The sequence below is a fragment of the Lagenorhynchus albirostris genome, chromosome 6 (assembly GCF_949774975.1).
Source record: "Lagenorhynchus albirostris chromosome 6, mLagAlb1.1, whole genome shotgun sequence".
In the NCBI taxonomy this organism is placed as follows: Eukaryota; Metazoa; Chordata; class Mammalia; order Artiodactyla; family Delphinidae; genus Lagenorhynchus; species Lagenorhynchus albirostris.
Genome location: NC_083100.1, coordinates 46,497,553 through 46,521,818, shown reverse-complemented (window position 1 = coordinate 46,521,818; position 24,266 = coordinate 46,497,553). Strand labels below are relative to the sequence as shown.

At 34.9% G+C, this 24,266-nt stretch overlaps 1 protein-coding gene across 6 annotated transcripts in view; it reads right to left on the bottom strand.

Annotated features, from left to right (window-relative positions):
• The window catches only part of CALCRL (calcitonin receptor like receptor), a 112,651-nt gene that overhangs the window by 13,184 nt on the left and 75,201 nt on the right, over nt 1–24,266 (bottom strand). For all 6 annotated transcript variants that reach the window (XM_060152477.1, XM_060152481.1, XM_060152482.1 and 3 more), the window contains 4 exons: nt 7,506–7,632; nt 4,435–4,588; nt 3,044–3,104; nt 2,894–2,960 (listed from right to left, as the gene is read on the bottom strand). In XM_060152477.1, coding sequence (XP_060008460.1) covers nt 2,894–2,960; nt 3,044–3,104; nt 4,435–4,588; nt 7,506–7,632 — 409 coding nt within the window. The remainder of the gene's footprint in view (nt 1–2,893; nt 2,961–3,043; nt 3,105–4,434; nt 4,589–7,505; nt 7,633–24,266) is intronic.

Sequence of the window (24,266 nt, the reverse complement as noted above, 5' to 3'; positions counted from 1 at the left end):
TTTATAATCCTAATATACAAAAATCATAAATTATAAAAATCACTATAAATGTTGCAATTTAAATGCCCATTATATAAAAATTTCTAAATGCAAAGTGCTTCTCCAAATGGCAAGTCTGATTTAAAATGTGAACCTAGAAACTCATCCTACTTTATTTTCTGCAAATACTTCCATTTATTTTAAATACAAATAGAACAAGAATAGTGAATTTCAGATGAATTACATCTGAATCTCATCTATCTTAGAGAAAAACTAGGTAAGGAAAAGAGAAGAAACTTGTTTTTACTCCAATACCCATAAAGTTCACATAGATGGTCGTAGGTACAACAGGACATTTTCACATCATGATACCACCTAGGGTCATGGCCGGAAGCCCTGTGAATCAACCCAGTGGCAGCAGGATTCCTGGAAGCCATTCCTCTACTAGATTAGCCAGCAATCACTTAATTGCTCACTGAAGTGACCTAAACATCTCTCACTAAACACAAATTAACCGTATCCCCTCTCAACTTCCCCTTAGCAAGATCTCAAAAGTGCTGTAGACACTCCAATACCACCCTGCTCGAGGGAATATGGGACAGAGGAAGTCTGAGTGGAAAGAAACTGATTGTGGTTGAAATCTCTTCATTTATAAAAATTGTACAAAAATATGTGACCATATAAAAAATTGCTAGAGCCCCTCCCAAGACCTTGGAATTGGCCAGGACCAGTGAGGAGCCCTAGAGCTTAAACAAGGACAGATCATATTACCCTGTTAGAAAAATAGGCTCCTAATCTTTGGTTAGGCCAGAAAAATGGAAAAAGCTTTCTGCAAATAATGTGGATTTTCACTTCCTTTCTTACTGAGGAGCTTGATGGGCTATATTCCTATGTGATATTTTATCCTAACTGCACCATCTACTCTTCCCTCCCAAAGTTGTTGTGGACAGACTCTTCCAAGGATTGTGTTAATTGCTGTTATATTTTTCATTTGTTAGGTGCTTTTACTTATTTCCTGAACCTCTCTGATTTAGGACTCTGAATCACATACCCCTCTCTAGAGCCAGATCTCTTATAATAAAATTTTGCCTTGTATTTGTTCTGTAAGCTTCTGGATGGCCCAAAAAAAGAATCTTAATTTCTTTGTATTTTCCTCAAAACAGAATCATGGTATCATGTAGAAATTATAAGTGAAGAATCTTTTAAAAGCATTTTTTGAGAGTTTATTATATTCTAGGCACTGTGTTAATTGCTTAACAGGATACGTCTCAATCCTTACAACACCCTATGAGGTATTTATTCTTATTACTGCATAGTCATAGATGAGAAAACAAAGGCATAGAGAGGCTCAAAACAAAACAGAACTTGCCCTGAGAAACACAGCCATCAATGGTAGAGCTAGGTTTCAATGCTGGTTCTTTCCAAGAATACAAAGCTAGGACTTCTCAGGATACAGCTTAAACAATGTGTTATACATGTTCCTAGTATGTGCAAGTAGCAAGGGAAGGAAATGCTTCTGCCTCTGAAATTTTCATAAAGTCTGCACTAAGGTACATTAAAATTTCCATGAGATATAATAATAAATTTCATGTGTTGATTTTTTGAACTGGCTGTCTTGTGTAGCCAAGCACAAACCAGAAATTTGACACTTGCTCCATGATTTATACATGCCAGGCTAAGCACTCTTTATGTATTAACTCATTTAATTTCTTGTTAAAAAAAATTAAAAGTATCTGTAATTACATTCTCTGTTTTGCAAATAAGGGACTTGAGGCCCAGAGTGATGAGTTTAATTGCATAAGGTCACATAGCAAGTAAGAGGTAGAAGAATTCAAACCCAGGCAATCAGCTTCTAAAATTTACCCTCTTAATTATGGCAAACTTTTGAAAATAACAGTGATACACTTGAGAATGGCTTGAATAGTGTTCTAACATAACCACATACTAAATTGCAGCTAGAAAATGTAGTAAAATAATAGAATATTTCTCTAAAAAAGGATCTGAAAAGAAGGGTTAGGAAGCTTTGAATTTTGGCTGAGAAATGTGCCCCCTTCATCTTTTTATATATAATTAAATATCAGCTATAGTTACAGTCTTAAAGACTGTAATTGCAATCTGGTCTCTAATGCTCTATGAGAGAAAGCATGTTAATTTAGATTAATTTATTTCCCCATTGAAACAATGTAATAAAAGCACTGAATTTGACTTCTGTTTTCCTGCAACCACACTTAAAAATGTCCAATTCGTGCACTTGGATTAAGTGCTGATCATTATGATAAAACAACAGTTTAAGCAATACTTTCTTTTTCCAAATTATTTTCTTTATGGGGATATTAGTCTTATTACCATCACAGGTGTGTGGTTTTTCCTGTTTGCCATCCCCACTCACTAGATCCATCCTCTGCCCTTCTCTGCTCTGCTCCCCAGCAGGCTCTGAGGCAGGTCTGAGGACTGCATCATCACAAGGCTTTTTTACCCTTGGCATTTGCTGCATTTGGCCAATGGGAGGATCCAAGAGATCAGAGCATGGGAAAAGAGAGAAGTTTGAGTATTTCTTTCTCCTTTTTCCCTGTCAGGCTGTGGTTTTGACAGTAGCTGTGTTCCTCTACCCAAGGCCAGACCTCTTGTTGGGCTACCCCTCCTAGCACTCACCCAACCCCCTCTTAAAGTCTATCCATGATAACAGCTTCCCACTGTTGGTGCCTGGTGCCTCACCATCCCTTATGAATTAGTTCCTTTCCTCTTCCTGCCAACACTTCAAATATAACACCTTCCTTTAACCCTCTTCAATCAAACACTGTGAGTATGCCGTCTATGTCTACTGAGATCCTGAAGGATACCATAGGCCAGATGTTTCAGGAAATAAAGTTGAACTATGAACAATGATGAAAAAGGGAGCATTTTAATTACGTACCAATAAAGCAGCACAAATTGGGCCATGGATAATGTAGAGGAGATGGGTATCAGAACTGATCCAGCAGCTAAGGGAAAAAGCAGGGAAATTATGTTGAAGATTTTCATTGTAATTATTTCCAATTGAAATCAAAAAGAGAAATTATCTTACTTGTCATTGTAATATAAGCTTCTGGCAACAGCATGTATACAAGCAGGAATCAGTGGAAATCCTGTAAATGTCAAACAAAAAGAAAATAAATAGGCATCTTTCTCTGTAGATGGAATTCCTAAAATATGTCATGAAATATGAAACTCAGAGATACTCTAGGAGCAAAAATAGCTGGTCACTGTGTGCTTCTGATGTAAATATTATCTGTCTACTCATACAGTAAATGTGATGAAGTATTAGGTATCTGTCTTCAGGCTTGTGTGTGTGTGTGTGTACAGTTTCTTCTAATCTGAGCCATTTTGAATCAGTGGACTCCAGACCTAAGTTCATAAATGTGCTGCCTGGGCTCAAAAGCTTAGAAGAAATTCAGCATCCACATATCTTCCATAAGATGGAACTGGCCAATCAGATGTGGGAAGAAGTTGAGACTGACTATGTGAAGAAGAAGAGAAGGAAGAGAGAGATGGCTTATATATCAGAAAGTTTGCATGTTCTTAGCATTCTAAATCAGATCTTTCAAATGTAAAATGAAGGTATATTTTATAAAGGTAACCTGAGTGTACTAATAGCCTCAACACGTACATACATATAATTGAGCAAAAATTGGACTCACTTGGAAAATATATATATGACACTTTTATTATCAATAATATCAAACAACCAATAGGAACAATATTTATTTCAGTAAAAAAATATATAGTGTGTGTGTACATACCTCTCTATATCTACATCTATTATCTGACTGGATAAATAGGTAGATGGATAGATAGATAAGTATCATTTCAGTTATGTTTCTGGAAACTAGTCCTTTTGAATTCATGTACAATGAATTCATTTTCAGCATTTTATGTTTTGTATTATTCTGGTTATTTTTAAAAAATATGCTAGAAGTGTATTATTTTTTGCTTTGTGAATAATATCATGTCAGGAGATTGTGTGGAAAAAGCAGATTTTTTTGGCTGTCTTTATTCAGTTACTGTTGCCTCTACTCTTAAAATAAAATAACAATTTTTTTAAACAATCATTTTTAGAATGGAACTTCAAAGCTGGTTAAGCCCAATGCCCTCATTTGGCACATGAGGAAAAAGGAGATTCAGAATAGATCCCTAATTTATGATTCTAATTCTATTGTTTTAGTCACTACATATTTGGCCAAAATATACACTGGAATATTAAATAGAAAAAAATTGTATTATTAATTGACCTGTGGTTACCGAAAACAGTGAGTCAGTGGTACTTTAAATATTTTAATTTACAACGAGCAAAGGTTAATCACTTGATATTGTTTAAAAAATGATTAATAATAAGAATATTTTTATTACAAAGGGACTCTGCATCCTCCAAAAGTTTTCTTAAAAGATGAGTCAGTAGATATGCATGATGGCACTTACCCCAGCCAAGAAAATAATACCACATCAAGTGCTGCTTCTCTGCAAACACAGCCACCACAATAAGTGTGTGTAGGTAAATGCCTTCACAAAGCATCCAAAAGTAGTTACAGCCCATCAGGTAAAGATGAATGAATTGGAACACTTTACAGCTAACCTATGAGGAAAGAAAGATATATATATTAGATATAGATATATAGATATATGTATGTATATGTGTGTGTGTGTGTGTGTGTGTGTGTGTGTGTGTGTGTGTATATATATGTTTTGGCTGTTCCATGTGGCTTGGGGGATTTTAGGTCCCCGACCAGGGATTGAACCTGGGCCCTGGCAGTGGAAGCACAGAGTCCTAACCACTGGACCACCAGGGAATTCCCAGAAAGCAATCCATATTTAGTTGTTTATAAATGTATGTGTAAAGCAATATTCTAGTTTAGCTTAGTTATACAGAAACACAGAATTTTCTCGCCTCTACACAAAATCTTTCCTACTAATGATTCAGATTTATAAAAGCCAGTCTTCATCCCCATCTAATGGTGCCTCTAAAGTATTTAGCCACTGACTTCAGAGATTTAAAATGATACACCTCTCAGGAAATGTGTGAATGCCGAATTTACTACATTTAGTGGATGTGTATTTTCTTAATATTGTTTTAGTTATTGTGTAATTACAAGTATCAAAGTTTTGCACATGAATGAATTTACATCTGTTTTAACCATGTCATCATGAACTCCTCGATTGTTGCATTCTGCTGGAAAAATCTTAATAATTTTAAAAGCAGTTCATGAAAAGTGCCAAATACTTAGGAAGTCTTGCATATCGTGTGCTACCAGTGCAGACACTTATTAAATAATAATCTAATGAGCCCATTCTTTGTTTTATTTAAATACGGGGTTTGAGGGTTTCACGTAGGTAAAAAGAAAAAAAAGTTATGGTTTTTCTTCCTCTTTTCCTGAGGTCTCACTTTCTCAAAGAGAGAGGTTTAAAGAGAGAGAGAGGTTTAAATATTGGGTAAAGAAAATACAAAGGAGTAAAAGAGATATTTACCCCTTAACAAGGGGAATAAATTTAAAGCTCTCCAATTAACTCCCATCAGCTCCAGTTTCCAGACTGGAACTCAAATATTTAGTGGCAATTATCACTGTTTTTGAAATAAATATCTTTTTCACTAAAAGGAAAACTGGAAATTAAATGCACTAGAAAATAAATATTGTATTATCATAGAATAGTAGTAATAACATTGGCATATAAGTTAGCTTAAAAATATTTTAATATGTATTGTTTTATGTAATCCCTGAGATAATTCTGTGAGGCATGATTTATCACTAGCCACATAGTTTATAGATAAAAAACTGAGTACTGGAGAAGTTAAATGATTTGCTAATTCATACAACATCAATCAAAGCTACATCCTGAACAAAATTTTGTTTTCTCGACCATACATAATGCCTTCTGACTGAGGATATTTATAAAACTATTCTTTTATTAAATACATCTGCAGAATGTATGATATTAAATTTTAAATATTGTACATTGATGTCAAACATTATATTAAAAAGTTCTCTCAGAAATAAAGCTGAGTTATTTAACTATGTTATATAGAAATGATAGGCTTCAGCTTCAAAATTTTATCTGTATAGTTTTTAGATACATATATCTAATTGGGCTTCCAACTCCTGATTTCATTAAAAATTTAATCTATAAATTATTATGATAAAAAGAACTTAAAGCATGCTTTAGAAAAATATTTTTATGATGGCATTGGCAATATAAACAGACAATAAATTTTCCAAGAATACATTAAAAGTAACTATACTACATTTTGCAATTTATGTGATAAACAGTATCACATGTATATAAATGTAAGATTTAGAGTCTCTTTCTCTGAAGCTTCATGACAAAACTCCGACTTTCCTTGCTCTAGAGAAATGCACTCTAAAATGGCAGGATATTTGCCAATTTTTTATATTGCTAATTATACCCCAGTGTTTCCTCACCCAGTGACTTTAGAGTGGAACATATACAAGATTAAGCATCCAGATGCATATGTGCAAACAACGCAGGGAATTTTAGAATTTTGGAAATTACCCTAAAAGCACACATAAAACACATATGAGAGTATCGTTTATTGAACAATTAAGTGAAAATTCCTTCCCTTCCCCGATTTCAGTAACCAGAACTTAATCTTTTATAATCTTAACCTTAATCTTTTATATAAAAACTATTTTATATATCATATATACACACCCTTCCCAAATCTACATCCAAAACTGTATTATAGATACTACAAATATAAAAGCAGGCAATTAAAAAATCTCAACTATATGCTTGCTATTTATGGAGATATTTTAATTTAAATATAGCTTACATATGCATATAACTTGCATAAAGTATATAAAATTGTATTGTAAATGTCAGTTTATATTTTTAAAATATAGCTTTTGTATTGTGATAGTCTCTGTGCTTATTTTTGTGTATCTTTTTATATTTATCCTAAAACCTGTGCTTCCAAAGGGATTGTAAGGGAACAATTTACAAATACTTGCTGAGACAGTTAGGATTTGGTAGAGCACTTGAAAAATTTTATGTTGATAAAGTTCAATATTATATAGGCATAATTCATTTTCCCTGGTTTTATTAACTCTTTAAAGTCAGCCTGATACCAAACATATAATTTAAATTAAATTTTCCATTTTCACGTGCTGCCTTTCTCTAACTGCACAGTTAGTTGCTTTGCTTGATTTTTTAAAAATTTGATTGAGGAAATGTTATGTCCCACCAGCAGTAAGACTCTAACCATAAATGAGGTGAAGACATTTAACATATATAGGTAACTGAAACAAAGAAATTACTCTTCCTTTTGTTATGCAATATTTATAACTTGGGGAATATTGAGATATATTTACCTTTCTAAATTGGAATATAGCTACATATACATACTCTTTATATGGCAGACATAAAATATACATATATTAGTACTTAATTACACACATATACATGTATCTACCCCTGCCCCCCCACCTCTCCTATTTCTTCCCCACTAACCCCTTGAACCTAAACTTCATTTTACTTACAGGATTTGTGGCCACTAAGGGCTGGTTGTTGGCCACTGCAGTGAGATGAATGATTATTACAATAGAGTTACAAACGAAAGAGAAGAACAAATTTTTGTGCAAGGTAATTCTTTGGCAACTTAGGCTCCTGAAAGGCAAGAGAAACCAAAGTGTGCTGACATCATAAAATGTTTCCACATTTTGTATTAATAATCATTCAAATAAGATACATTCACAATTCATAGCAGCTGCTCCAAATTGGGAAGAATTATTTTTTCTCCCCAAGATTTACTCATGATAAAATTTTAATTGGGGAAAATCTATAATTCCTTAAAGCATAGAGACACATGAGTTGCTTCAGTACAGGTAAACATATATAAGGAAAGGAAATTTGTCTGTACAAGGCCTCTACATAAATTTCTTCCCTTAATCTCTCATCATGATTAATATTCTAATTCATTCTGAAGATATAGAAACTGAAATTCAGTGAAAATAGATAATTGATCAAAAAATCATGCAGCTAATTAATTTGAAAACTTTGGATTTGTCATCAGATTCTCACATAGATAATGGTCTTTTCATTATACCACATAGGCTGTTCTATTTATATAGCCTGTTTATGGTTATTTATGGTTGTTCTGTTTATATAGCTCCTATGTGGTAGTGGTGATTATGTAGACCAATCATGAGAAAAATAACATTGTACTTAGAAGAAATGAGTTGATAAAAATATAGATTTAGCAACCAATGAGGTTTGCTCAGCTTCACTGAATTTTTTTCCAATTGGCCCAGCCATGCATAAGATATAAAAATATTACCTCCTTTTACTGAAGGTCCTCATGTGTAAAACAAAATTTTAAAACTGCCTAAATGGAGTTCATATAGAAATAGATTTCAGGAGCAGATGTCATTCGTGACAAGTAATGCTGGTCTTCAGATTGAATCCACATCTGCTCTACAAGATCGTATATGACTGCCTTACCCATGATCAAAGACCAATTCAAGTACTACCTCTTCTGTGAAGCATTATTCAATGGCTTATTATGGGTAAAGTTTTAAAATAATATAAAGGAATCCATTTGAAACTGAACACTTAATATCAAAACAAAACGTATGTAGGAAGACATGAGGAATCATTTCATTACAAAGAGTTAAAAGCTCATTTTGGGTTTTACACAGTTATACAATTAATATGATCAACCTAGATAATCTGTCTTATATAACTCAAATCAGTGACTTCTACTTTGGAAACTTTGAGATTTTAACCTAGTTTTATCACTATATCACCTTATTTTAAATAGAATATGTGCCCAGGATATTATAGTTAGGCTGGATGCCAAGGTTTTCTATATTTAAAATGCAAAGTTTAGGCTATATTGTCTCTGAAATTTCTTGCAGCTAAAGGTCTGTGATCGTGTATATAGCTCTAGTATTTTAAAGGATCTGAAAGTGAATCCAATCCAAATCAAAATTTATGGAATTTCAATACATGCCTTTCACAGAAGTAGATGCTATCAGGGAAACTTCTTTGAAAGGCTTCATGAACAAGACGGCCCTCAGATCAATCACTGTGTGTGAGACAGTCATATACCAACAATTGTGAAGTCCAGATGGAGTCCATCAAAATAGAAACAGCTGAGAGTTGCTAGTATTTTCATATTAGAGAGTCTTTAACTTGACTTGACTTTGCAGTGCATGACAGTAGTGAGAAGCAGGCAGGGATCAAGGAACAGTGTAAAAATGATACTCTATAGAGAAGAAGAATCTTTGAAAGTTTTTGAATTAAGGAGTATCATGAGTTCTGCTCTTTAACTGAAGTCAACATTGAGGCAAAGATGGCTCTATTTTTGATAAAATGCCACAGCAGTGACACGAGTGCTTGTGTTTACTGAGAGTGAAGAGAATTAATGAATATGAGGAGAGGTCTAATAAAAAATACTCTTTTCAAATCATTTATACATATTATGTGTAGTTTATTTCTTGTAATTTATCACTCTTCTGTGTTGAAAATTATGAACACATAAAATTTGTCAACATGGTCTTATTTTAAAATGCCTGTCTTGGGCTTACCCTGTGCCTATAGAGTGCCAACTATTGTTTAAGGAAAAACTGCTTATCCATGCAATTATAAAACACCCATGCCCTTTTTTAGTAACAGAATTTAGATAACTCAGCTACCATCATGGGAAAAAAAATAAAATGTTTTCCTTAACTGGGTTGTTTTGCCCTTTTCTGCTGAACACACTTATATCCAGGTCCATTGGTTAAGACATATATACATAAACAAAATTTCATATTTTTCAAATTATGACCAAAAGACTAGGAGGGTTTGCTTACAGAGCAAGTCAGAAATATTTGTAAAGAGTAAATTGGAATGCAGGAAAACAAACATTGAAGAAGGCTTTCAAAAATAGCAGTTCATTATAGAAGTAAGAGCTGAAAGATATGAACTGAGGAACATAAAACAAACAGCATTTATATAATAACTGTTGATATTTATAGGATTCACATGTGAAAAGATTGAAAATACGTAAAATAAAATGCCAACTAGTTAGTTGAAAAACCAGTTTAATTTTCCTTGTGTTCATTTAAACTTCTTCTCTTCTCTATGATAGTCTGTATTTCTGTTCCTCTGAGAATTCCCTCTTTTCTAATGACTCGGCTCCCACCTCAATCTGGCTTGAAAGTTAAAGACTTAAAAATGAGCTGCTGGATGTAGAGAATGGACTTGAGGACACGGGGAGGGGGAAGGGTAAGCTGGGACGAAGTGAGAGAGTAGCATTGACATATATACACTACCAAATGTAAAATAGATAGCATATATGTACACGTATAGCTGATTCACTTTGTTATATAGCAGAAACTAACACACCATTGTAAAGCAATTATACTCCAATAAAGATGTTAAAAAAAAAATGAGCTGCTGGTATCTATTCTCTTCTAAAGATGTAATTATTGTGACTACAGTCACCAAAAAAATGGTTTCTTATTCTCTTACTATGTGATAAAAGAATATACCATATTTCCATCTTTTAGACCCAAACAATGCCATATTATGGGCAAAATTTTGAAATGATAGAGTGAAATTCTATGGTAAATGAATTTTTGAATACCAAAACCAAACAAATACTTAAGAGGACACATGAAATCATTTCAATAGACACATGAAGCTTATTTTGAGTGTTATACAAAATTATCCAAGTAGTATGGTCAACATAGATAATCTACCATATATGACTCAAACCATATACTTCTGCATTAGGAACCCTGATATCCTGTTTAGCTGTCTATATCGTTGTAACATACTGAACCATTGCCAAATCATTTCAGTTTGTGTTGTGTAAAATAAGTCCTACTCTCTACAATACTAGACTATAGTTTTGGTTTCTTCGATTTTTTCCTCCAGGAAAAAATGCCATCTGACATGTTTTTTCTCAATGTCTAGTGGTAAAAATGGTTCAGATTTTTCTAGTGATGAGTATTGTTTTCTTTTAAACATATTCATTAATACGTATAAGTACATTAAGCCAAATAAAATCAACTTGAAAATGAAAACCAAAATATGTACTTGGTAAACACACTGGTTTGCTTAAATGAAATACTAAAATATTTTGCTATTTTTTCAAATGTTAATCTGCAACCAATTTAACCTATCCTAAATTCTTTAATGTGATTATTTATTCAAAATATTTTAAAAATTGTTTTATAGGCTTATAGAATGTTTTACAAAAATCTCTGTCTGCTTTCTTTAAATGTTATCCTAGCATAACCATAGAATAGAAAATGTGGTTTGTGGGTCTGGATTGTTTCCGTTTCATATTCTCTATGTATAATTATTTTAGAACACTATTTCAATATGCAATTTTGACAAGCGGAGTAATAGAGGCAGTTGGCATAAGTGTGGCAGCAAAACCATTACATTCCATGTGTAATGTAACCATGCCTTTCAATTCTCTTTTTGTGCCACCTACTGAAAGTGTGACTTTGGACAAGTTATTTAAAAACTCTAATCCTCAGTTTCAGTTTCCTTTTCTGTAATATAGGGATAACAATAGTACTTCACAGGATTGGCTGGAAGGTTCAATGAGTTAAATCATGTCTAGTGCTAAGCGTAATATCTAACCTATAGTGAACATTCCAAGTTAACTATAATTTTTAACATAGTTTTCATGCGGTTAATTTAAACCAAATTCTCTAATGGTTTTCTCTCACAAATAATAAAATAGCATCAAGGTTCGTGTCAGTAATATAAAACTGCCCATGTTTTAAGTAACGCAATGATACATTGTCATCTTTTTGTTACAAAACACAAGAATTCAGCATCAGAAAGAGAATTTCCATGTGATGAAGGGCAATAGATCAAGCAACCTAAATTATCTTCCCAAGGAGTTGTCTGCAAATTTCCACTTTCCTTGTCATGCTGATGCCAGCTATTATGCTGCTCCATATTCAAAGTTCTGCCACAGTATAGACAAAATACTTGCCTTTGATTCCCATTTGGTTTTGACATGAGGTCGAAATTTCCAAATTACTTTCCTCAGTACTAATCCTGAGCAAAACTAGTCATGGAAGGAGGAAATACAAGCAATAAAAGAATAGCCCACTCTACAGTGTACTACTTCCTTATGCTAGTTTATCTAATTTAATTTCCAAATGCTCAGCTTTTTCCACAAGAAAACACAAATCATGTATCCGAAAGGAAAGCCTGTGCCAATAGGAACACTGCCAAAAACAACAGGCAGAAAGCAATAAATGTATTAAAAGAATAAGCAGTATGGCTATCTTTTGTCTACTGGCAATGGAACTTTGAGTTGATGGAATCACCTGGTTATGTGACACAAAGTAGACATAACCTCTAGCATTAGCTCTCTTTTGGAGGCTGCTGGTGATCCATTCAGCCGGATTAGAAAGAGTCCAAGAGTGTTTCAACCAAGGTGCTCAGTCAAGTCCTGCTAGAGAGGAAATGGTTGCCCTTCCTCTATCATGCTCTCTCCTCCACTGCCCATGCCTTTCAAAGTTGCTCATTTAATATTACATATAAATACAGGCTGCATAAGGAAGAGACCTGCTCATTTTATGTGGCCAAATGGTTTGCTCTCATGTGTGAATTGCCCCAGTGCAAGTGTGCTTCTTGGTCTCCTAAGGGCAGAAAACTAGAGAAGAAATAGTCTGGCTTTCTGAATGCCTGTGATTCTTATGCTCTAAAAAAAAAGAAAAAAAGAAAAAAATCCCAAAAAGCAAAACCGAAAAACAACCCTTTTAGAGATAAAATTCATAATAATAGCATACACCATGATATTGAGGCTTTACAATATCCCAGGTGCAGAGATAAGTATTCCACATTCATTATCTCATTTAACAACCCCTTGAAATATCATTATCCTTTAATAAAATTGAGGTAAGCTGCTCCAGGTCACAATCCTATTAAGTGATCTTTTGAATTTGAACGTTTAAGTTTTTAATAAAGTATCAATAATAAGGCTTTTGTCTCCTTTAATATTCATTTAGTCACTTATAACTATTTTTGATGCATAATAATATATTGTTCACTGTTTCTAGATACTGGGGAAACAGTTATGAACAACACAGAGCAAGATCCTGATCTCATGTTACTCATGGGACGGTGGAGGGTAAATAGACACATACATTACATAAAGTAATTCTACATAGTGTTATATGCTTTTTAGAAGTTAAAATAGAATTAGGAGATAGGCAGAGACTGTGGCAAGAGTGAGGGGAATACTCCAGATAGAACTGAAACAGGAGAAGATAGGGAAGGAAAGCATTTCAAGCAGAGAGAGCATCCTGTGTCGAACATTTTTTTTTAAAGTTAAAGCTTAAGGTTTTTGAGGGGCAAGAAGGACAGACAATGTGAATAAAGCATAAGGCAAAACTCTACACTGTTTTTTTTCCATACTAAATGAGGAAAATTAAATTCAAAGAACATAACTTACTAAATGACTTTTTGATTCTGCAGCTCTTACTCTTATGTTACATCTTAATGTTCCATCAGCAAATGTTAGCAATGTAATATCCAGTCATTCTTGGGTTTTGTTTTTCCTAACTACTAAAAAGATGCTACAGTTGGGAGGGTTTACTTTGCTTTGCTTTCTCCTCATATATAGTCATATCAGTGGGTATGGTCTAGGAAAATAAACTATGTCTGCAAGAGTAGGAAACCAGATTGCAAAACATATTATGATTTGGGGAAGAAAGATGTTATATTATTTGTGTTATCTATTTCAAATTACAAAATTTTAATCCATTCTAATAACTGTATAGTTTTTACACCAAGCAGCGGATCATTAGCATTCTTAAAATAATTTGTCATTTTGTTCCCATGAAAATTCAGTTATGCTTAAATAGTACTTACATTTAAATATACGTTATAAATACACTTATAAAGAAGTTGCATATTTATTAGAAAAATCAACATAAATATGTAATCTTTAACATTTAGTTATAGTTTAAATAATAAATTTACTCTTTAAAATAAGTCCAAATTCTTTAATTCAGTTATATTTCCATACTTGGGACTCTTCTCCATAAACCAGTAATAGCAGTTACATTATAGAGGAACTGGATTTTGTTAGAGTAAACCCATTACTTCTTGCACCAGTTTGTCCTGATTTAAATCTGATACTCTAATGTGGAAATGCAATGCTTTTATTATATAATTACAGTGGACATATTTAAAAAGCTTTCCAGCCAAGACTCGCATTCCTGAATAGGTATGCTTTCAGCTCTCATCACGTTCATTTGAGAGGGAAGGATGTTTCAGCACATTGATTAAATTCATTAATTTGGAAGTAGACTCAGTGAGTATGCTCTAATAAAACATTATATGAAAAACTATAACTAACAATATCCAGTGTTAAGCTGAACGAAGTCTAGAATACATACAATAGAATAGAATGTATCTCAGAACTGTAGTGCACAACAGACTTACAATGAATGCACTCTTACAAGAGTGGAGAAAGCAAGGGTGGTCCTGGGTAGGCACTCAGAGGTATGTTATTCAAGGATCGCTACATGACTATTTCTGAACTCAGCCATTGTCAGACTTCTGACAGTGCAGATTTGCCAGGTTTTAAACAACTTATTTAAGTGATAGCTCTGATTTGCAAATACAGGGACATCAGAACATGATTTGTAGATAAGACTCTCTATTCTCTGTTTCAATGTAGGATTTCTTTAAATAGTTAGCTTTATTTGAAACCAATTTAAAGATTGAATCATGAACAGTTTTCAGGAGAATAGTTATAGCTTAAAGAAGAAAGCCATACTTGTTCTAATTCAAGAGATATATGAAGAAACGAAATGAGAGAAAGGTTCACAATATTGATTGAATATTTTCAAATATGATTTTAAAAAAAGAAAGGTGAGAATTTGTGTCACTTGTCCTGAAAAGCAGAAATATAAGCATTAAAGGATCATTTTATTAAGTTGAGAAATAGATGTTTTGCTGAATTTTATTCAGGACTACCGAGAAATATCATCTTCTGTATAGTTGTAAATATGCAACTTGGCTTTAAAATTATTTAGAATCACTGTCTGAAATGTCAGCAAAATTAAGATGGTTTAAAAAAAAAGAACTACCTTCTTCCCCATGCAAGTTACGTGTGCTCTTTTATGTGCAAGAATATGGAGCCTTTTGTCTGGGTTGAAAGTAAGAGCAAGATTTGCTATGCTCTCAGATTTTAAACAGTAATTAAAATATAACTTATAATTAATTCTGGTAAAGCTTATTTATTTTTTTTATCTAAAGGATTCTGCTTTGTTTTTCCAAGGATCATTATGAGTAAGAGTCATTGCCTCTTAGGGCTTGGCAAATCCCAAATTTCTGTCTCTCTCTCTTCCCCTCCCTTTCTGTTCCCTTTCTTTTTATTTCCCACTCTCTTTCCTTAATTGGCTCTAATATAAAACTGAAGTATATCTGGTAAATAGTGTTTCGTGTTCTCTGCTTCTAATTTAAAGCATGGATGAGTAGTAGACTTTTCTTTTCTCTCTCTAAATAAAAAATAACAAACAGTACCGTAAATCAACTTTTTGTATGGTCTTGGTTTTTATTAGGATGGATCAGTGACCCTCACTCAATTAACAAATGAAAAAAATAGTTGCCTCTACCCTAGACTAAGCAAGAATGACTGCAGTATGAGGAACTGGGTTCAGAAGCAGAAAGGAGATATTGATAGATTTTTGTACACACAATGATTTTATGTGAAACATCAGCTCTCCTAGGAATTGTTTCCAGGTTAGTTGGAGGAAAGCTAAGATTTCTATTGCTCATGACTATATGAACGTGCTTCATTAACCATTCAGTTAAGCATTTTCTGAGATGGCCTTGGTCTTCTTTGGATCTAGCTGCAGGGTATCCTATGTTATTTTACACAGTTGCTTCTACTGGCTAGAATTGTAAAGAGTCTTACTCTAATGTCTTTCTTTGTTGATGGAGACAGCCAAGGCCAGACAAACTCAAGGGACTTGTCCAAGGTCACAGATAAGTCATGGGAAAGTCTGTCCTAGAAATAAGTTTCCAAGTCAGTTCATGTCTTCATTCCTTAAAAATGTATTAAGTGCCTACTATGCACAAGGTTATGTGCTAAGCCCTGGAATGTGTAAAGGAACCAAGCAGTGATGATTCCTGCTCTCATGGAGCTAAATTTGTGCTGTTCTTTCCATTATTTCCTGTTTTAGTGGATAGTTGTTTTGGGTTGATAGTGGCTTTTCCTATTTTAGTAGATAGTTCTGGGAGTATATATTAAAAGTGCCTTAAAATCAAAGACTACAAATTCAAGTACTGAGTAAGCTATGTGATATCTTGTGGGCATTAAAAAAGTCTTATTATCTTTGACTAATTTACTTAACCTCAATTTTTTCCTGATATAATTATACTACTACTTTGTTTTATAAAATTTTTCATTCGTTGTATACTTATTTTTCTTATAATGTGAACGTTATAACAATTTCTTTAAAAATGTGGTACACATAAAACTAGAAACTGTGTTCTTTAATTATGTTTTAAAAGAGCCCACTGTTAAAATGTGCCAGTCAGGGCTAAATATTTATATAAAATCTTTTAATGGACTAGTAAGAAAGAGCAAGAGTGACAACTATGCCAATAATAGTGTTTTCCAAACGAGACTCTCCACTTAACAATGCATATATATCATCTCAGCTATGATATAGATACTAATAGAATCTGCGTTTTAAAGATGTGAAATTGAGGATTAGAGAAATGAAAGAAGCTGCTCGATACTATGCAGCAAGTAGCTGACGAAGGTGGAATCTAAGAGAAGATGTGCCTGTTTAGAGAACATACTCTTAACTACTCACCTGTAGTGAAGGCTGTCTAACACATAAAAAAGTATTTAGAATGGTATACCCGGGCCTAACTTGGCCCAGGTTTCTCATAAAGCCTGAGAATGTATAATAAAAAAGAAAAATTAATTTGAAACTTTGCTTCTTTCTGGTCAAATTCTCCATTTTTAAAAGATAACTAAAGTCAAATAAGATTACTAAGCCAAACAGAAAGTACATAGCTGGGGAGGAACCCTAGATAACTTAGTTAACTACTTAGAATATAAGTAAAATTAGGTGTTGAACTAGATAATCTCTTCAGTTTTCATGGCTTACAATTTCTATCTGTTGAAATTCTACCCTCTTTATTCAACACTCATTTCAGTGAGATTATCACCTCAAGGATCTTACAATTCTATGAGTCAAAATGAGTCTTTCTTTCCTCTGTCTTCCCATAGCTCTTTGTAGCTCCACAGCAATTTTGGGGGCTTTTGTTGTTGTTGTTGTTTACTTTGTATTACTATTTTTTTTTTTTTTTTTTGCGGTACGCGGGCCTCTCACTGTTGTGGCCCCTCCCGTTGTGGAGCACAGGCTCCGGACGCGCAGGCTCAGCGGCCATGGCTCACGGGCCCAGCCCGCTCCACGGCATGTGGGATCTTCCCGGACCGGGGCACGAACCTGTGTCCCCTGCATTGGCAGGTGGACTCTCAACCACTGCGCCACCAGGGAAGCGCTGTATTACTATTTATATAGGGATAATGTTAGATGACTAAGTAAGTGTAGTCTATGTGCCTACATGATTGATATTGTCTAAAGACAAAATTAGTACCTTTTACTGTATATTGAAAGTTTGCTACATGCCAGGTACTGTGTGTGTCTTCTCTGCCCAGTATTTTAACATTTTAACATTAAACATTAGGACTGGGCTTCCTTGGTGGCGCAGTGGTTGAGAGTCCGCCTGCCGATGCAGGGGACACGGGTTTGTGTCCCGGTCTGGGAAGATCCCACATGCCGCGGAGTGGCTGGGCCCGTGAGCCATGGCTGCTGAGCCTGCGTGTCCGGAGCCTGTGCTCCGCAACGGGAGAGGCCACAGCAGTGAGAAGCCCGCATACCGCAAAAAAAAAAAAAAAAAGGAAAAAAAAAACCAAAAAACATTAGGACTCATTATAAAGAAACAGGCTAACTGAAAAACAGAAATCAGGATAAGTCCATACTATTAGTAAGTGGTGATGGCAAGATTTGCATATATCCCATGTTTTTAATTACTGTATTACACTATCCATTAAAATTAACTTGTGCCTGAAATCAAGTATATATCTATCATGCTAACTCACCATTAAAGCTTTTTTATAGTTCACTATAGAAAATGAATAGTTAATTGTAGTTTCAGAATAAACTCTAAAAATAAACAATGCAACTAGTTAAAAACCTTAATTTTTCTTTTATGTAGAGGCCAAGAACCAATTTCCATATATTGGCAAGATATTTATTTGTTTTAATGAGGTTTTGCCTATGTAGCATGTCACAAATCTTTTTTCTAAAGCATTGAAATTTTTAGTAATTAACGTATATATATATATATATACGTTATATATATATATTGCATATAGTATTCTTGATTTAAAAAAAGAAAACCTGTTTTTCTGAAAAAAATAAGGTCTGTCAATATGTTGAACATGAAGACGATGTTTGGGGCAACATGAAATTTTTAGCATCTCTTTTTAAAATGAGAAATGGGTCTACAGATTATATCTTTAAAGCTAAAGTACTTAGCATGTATATACACAATTTCAGTTTTTTAAAAAGTGTTTTTCTACAGAGAAAATAAATTAATTCTCAAGTTTAAAATTTTAACCCTTCAGTTTAAAATTACTTGTATTGGTTGAATAGCATTTGCTTTTTAAAATATAATATATGTAAATGCAGATATAAAAATATTGAACCAGATTTTCTTTCAATTCCTAATCAATAATAAATGTAGTTTACCTGTGTAGATTGCTTTCAGCCTGCAAAATACTTTCACAAATGCTAACTTTCCTGATATTGAAATTATATATTTTGTTTTAAAAAATTAACTCTTTCATTCTAATCTTCTTTCCTAAATTATAGACTTGGGCTTGAAAGTAGCATTACAGATCATTAGGTGCAGCTATGAACCCAGTATAGAAATCACCTATTTCAAAATTCCTGCTAGGTTGACACCTAATATCTGAAAATCTTGGGTGACAGAAAGGTCAGTTGGTCAACAGATGGTTCAGTCTATTTTGTTTGCCTGTTAGCGTTTTTTATTGTTTTTAACTGAGCCAACTATTTTTCCTCTCTGTGTTATTATACAAACTCTATTCCCATTTTAGTCTTTCAGATTATTGAAGTCATCTGCTGTTCCCTGTTTATTTTGTTGTTTGGCTTAACATTTTTGGTACCTTCACTCCCTGATCAGCAGATATTATTTTCTTTAACTTCTTCATTGTCCTGATAAGTCAGTTCTATGACATACTCTTTTCCTCTTGCAAAGTCAGTCCATAGTAGACAGAGTAAATGACTGGTCTAATTAGAGCTTTGAAACTGGATACTTTGCATTTATGTATAGTCTGGCTTGCAATATTGTTTTCCCTTGGCAGTCCCACTATTGCCTCATTAGTACACAGCAAGCATTTGCTCAGTTAAATCATGGCTTTTTCATAAAGAAACTGTTAATTTTACATTTGGTTTTATGGAGTTAGTTTAGAACTTTATTTATATCCTTAAATTTCAAACTTGATTGGAGCCATAGGACTTGGAATTCTAGGATACCCTTTGTCGTCTTTTTAAATACTGATTTTGGCATGCAATATAATTGCTATATTTAACTTTGTGTCCTTCAGAAATTTAATGTGTCTAAATATTTTGGCTTATTACATGCAAAATAAAAAGAGATCATTTAATCTGAAGGGTCTCAGCTGTATTAGTATTAAATCTGAAGAGATGGTGGGCTCCTAAATGGTAATTAAAAATTTATTCCACATTCAGCACAAACTAGTTGCAGTTTCAGAAATACTACAATAAAAAAATCACAGAGATTTCACTGAGGAAATGATGCTAAGGTTTAGATCTGAAAGATGACTACATTTAACTAGACTAGAGGAGCAGGGAAGAGACTATACAGAATATTCAATTATAGGATACATTAATGACTTTGATTTTATATAAATTATAATAGGAAGTCTAAAATTTTTAAAGCAAGGGATGACAAAATCAGATCTATATTTAATATAAATCTTTGAAAATCTTCTGGCTGCGATGTTTAGCATTGAATGAAGATGGTGAAAGTGGACTTACTGAGGCTAGATAAGACTAGGTTGGTGGTGGTGGCAGGAGAGATGAAACAAAATGGATAGATTGGAGGGCTGTCAGGAGGTTTTATCCACAGAGTATGAGGAGAGAATGATAGGAAAACTGAGACGGTATCAAAGATTGCTCCTAAGTCTATGGCTTATGCAACTAGATTGCTGGTGGTGTTATTTGTAAAGATGGATCGCTCTGGAAGAAAAACTGCTTTGGGTTAGGAGAAGGTAGATAGTATGAATTTGTTTTGAACATGTTGATTTTGAAATACTTCTGAGATGATATATCTCCAGAGCCATAAAAAGATAAATACCCTTTCACCAAGAAATCACAAGTCTGGGAATGTAGCCTAAAAAAATAGTGTAAAATATGGGGAAAGTTATGGCTGAAAATGTCCATTGCAGTGTATTTTATTAATAGGAAAAGTTGGAAGCAACGTTAATTTTCAAAAATAGAAGAATGATTTAGTAAACTTTTGTCAACTTACTAAATGCAATATTAGTTAGCCAATTAAATAGCCAATTAGCCAATTAAATGGTTGTTTTAAAAACTTCTTAGTGACAGGGAAAGAATTATATAATGCTAAGTTGTAAAAATAGTTAAAATAACTTGTACATTACAAATAAAACTGAGTAAATACAAATGAGTATGAAATAAAACTGGAAAAATAAATGAAATTGCCCTATAGTGTATTAGAATTATAGGTGTATATATTTCTTTATTTTAAAATTTATTTTAAAAAATTAAATTGTTCTCAATTTTTAAAAATATTGCAAATATAAGTGCAGTTCTCAAGACTAGTTTGTTTTTAATTAATGGTTGCATTCTTTTTCCTGAGGTTAGAAATATTAAAACATAACCTTTTCTCCAAGAAGCTTTTTAAGATAGTCTTAAATAACTCTTATGATTTCTATTGTATGCCTTTAGGGTAGAGGCTGATCTACTTTATACTTAGTCATGGTCATAAAAGTCTCCATGTTAGAAAAAGAATCTTAGCTGATATTAGTTACATTTAAATTAATCTTCTCTGTGTTTGTATGTGTGGTAATATGTAATTTTAATGAACTCAGAATCTGAGTTCTAGAGTACTGCATAGATTTTAGGGAATTACTTGTATCATTTAGTTCTAAGTTCCAAGAGAGTCATTTTTTCAAATTTAGATACATTCATTTTTAAATTGTAAAGATTTTGTTTTCAGCAATAAAGAAAAAAAAAGAACTATATCTTGCTTAAATTTATACTAAGTGAGATTTTGAAATTTTAATTTTATTTTGTGTTTTTAAATGTACTAAATAAAATATTAGCTGAGTTTTAGTGCCATATTTTACCAATAAGCTTGTTATCATCAGTAACATTATTTCACTTTGTCAATTAGCATAAATAATTTATCACTGTAGACCCGAGGACTTTATTTAAAAATTGTCACTTTGGGAAATGGTTTATTTTCCAGTTTTCAATCTATTAGACAGTGATCATGAAGTTTTTCGTACTCCAAAATATTCATTTCAAAAACCTTACATAACCTAAGAGTATATTCAAGAGTAAAGACATGAAGTTTTATTAAACTGTATATAAGCAACTGATATTATGTAACTAATTATAAAGGCAGTGACCGAGAATTGACAGTTTGTTTTGAGCAAGAACATTTTGGCAATTTGTTACAAAATATAGTATAGTAAATTTTATTCTTTAAGAAATGTTTTCCATATTTTAGGATAAAGAGTCTCTTCAACTTATTTTGATGCATGTTTTAACACAATTTAGTAAAAAAAAAGTCACATTTTAAAATGTACTCAAATGTTGAATTAGCTTTATTCAGAGTGGAATATTTTTAGTCGGTTTCTAATGGTGCCTCGATAATGTTATAAATCAAAAGTGCCATTTAAATTCCCCAAAGTAATAGTTAGGGAGTATGGGACCTACATGTACAGATTGCTATATTTAAAATGGATAACCAACAAGGACCTACTGTATAGCACAGGGAACTATGCTCAATGTTATGTGGCAGCCTGAATGCGAGCGGAGTTTGGGGGAGAATGGATACATGTATATGCATGGCTGAGTTGCTTTGCTGTGCATCTGAAACTATAACAACATTGTTAATTGGCTGTATCCAATATAAAACAAAAAGTTTTTTAAAAATTCCCCAAAGTAACTGGTATTGAAGATTCTTAAGAAAGTGCAAGTTTCCAAAAACAGCAATTATGATGCAATCTCTAGATCCCATGATTTTGATCCCATGAAAAATAATCATTGGTTGGTTCGTATATTATTTCATGTACTTTGAATATTTGATGAACTGTGGGCTAAAAGCTGGTGCTCCAGTTACAAATGAGCCTAACATCTAGGTGTCTAATAATTTCTGGATTTGGATTATTTTGATGTGCAGCTACTACTTTAGTTGGTTCTGAAGCTGCTAATGTTCCAAGATAATTGTTGAAGAAGGAGAAGGAGGAGGGGCAGGGGGAGAGGGAGGAGGAGGGAAGAGGGAAGAAGAAGAGGAGGAAGGAGAGGAAGAGAGAGACAATGGCAGTGACACTGGTGATGAAGATACAATAAAATATAGCTACTCTCTCTTTACACTGAATTCTTTAATTACTGGTGATGATCAAAATCATGAAGACCATGTTAATGCATAAGATAATTATGCAGTTTTAGAATTTAGTTTCCTGTCAATTAAAAAAAATCACAGTTGATAGGTTGAATCAAGAAATTGGAGGGATCTACATTAGGACTTCCGGGAAGATGGCGGAAGAGTAAGACGCGGAGATCACCTTCCTCCCCACAGATACGCCAGAAATACATCTACACGTGGAACAACTCCTACGGAGCACCTACTGAACGCTGGCAGAAGACCTCAGACCTCCCAAAAGGCAAGGAACCCCCCACATACCTGGTTAGGGCAAAAGAAAAAAACTAAACAGAGACAAAAGGATAAGGACGGGTCCTGCACCAGCGGGAGAGAGCTGTGAAGGAGGAAAAGTGTCCACACACTAGGAAGCCCCTTCGCGGGTGGAGACTTCGGGAGGCGGAGTGGGGGAGCTTGGGAGCCGCGGAGGAGAGCACAGCAACAGGGGTGCGGAGGGCAAAGTGGACAGATTGCAGCGCAGAGGATCGGGCCGACCGGCACTCACCAGCCGAGAGGCTTGTCTGCTCGCCCGCCGGGGCGGGCGGAGCTGGGAGCTGAGGCTCCGGCTTCTGTCGGAGCGCCGGGAGAGGACTGAGGTTGGCGGCGTGAACACAGCCTGCAGGGCGTTAGTGCACCGCGGCTAGCCGGGAGAGAGTCCGGGGAAAAGTCTGGACCTGCCGAAGAGGCAGGAGACTTTTACGTCCCTCTTTGTTTCCTGGTGCACGAGGAGAGGGGATTGGGAACGCTGCTTGGGAGAGCTCCGGGGACGGGCGCGAGCCGCGGCTAAAAGTGCGGAGCCCAGAGACAGACATGGGACGCTGAGGCCGCTGCTGCCGCCACCGGGAGGCCTGTGTGCGAGCACAGGTCACTAGCCACACGCCCTTCCGGGGAGCCTGTGCAGCCCGCCGCTGCCGGGGTCCCGGGATCCAGGGACAACTCCCCCGGGAGAACGCACGGCGCGCCTCAGGCTGCAACGTCACGCCGGCCTCTGCCGCCACAGGCCCGACCCGCACTCCGTGACCCTCCCTACCCCCCGGCCTGGGTGGGCCAGAGCCTCCGAATCAGCGGCTCCTTTGGCCCCGTCCTGTCTGAGCGAGGAACGGACGCCCTCCGGCGACCTACGCGCACAGGCGGGGCCAAATCCAAAGCTGAGCCCCTGGGAACTGTGAGAACAAAGAAGAGGAAGGGAAATCTCTCCCAGCAGCCTCAGAAGCAGCAGATTAAAGCTCCACAATCAACTTGATATACCCTGCATCTGTGGAATACCTGAATAGACAACGAATCATCCCAAATTAAGGAGCCCTGTGGATGAAAGGCTCTTGGTGCTGCAGCCAGGAGTAAGTGCTGTGCCTCTGAGGTGGGAGAGCCAACTTCAGGACACTGGTCCACAAGAGGCCTCCCAGCTCCACATAATATCAAACGGCAAAAATCTCCGAGAGATCTCCATCTCAACGCCAGCACCCAGCTTCACTCAACGACCAGCAAGCTACAGAGCTGGACATCCTATGCCAAACAACTAACAAGACAGG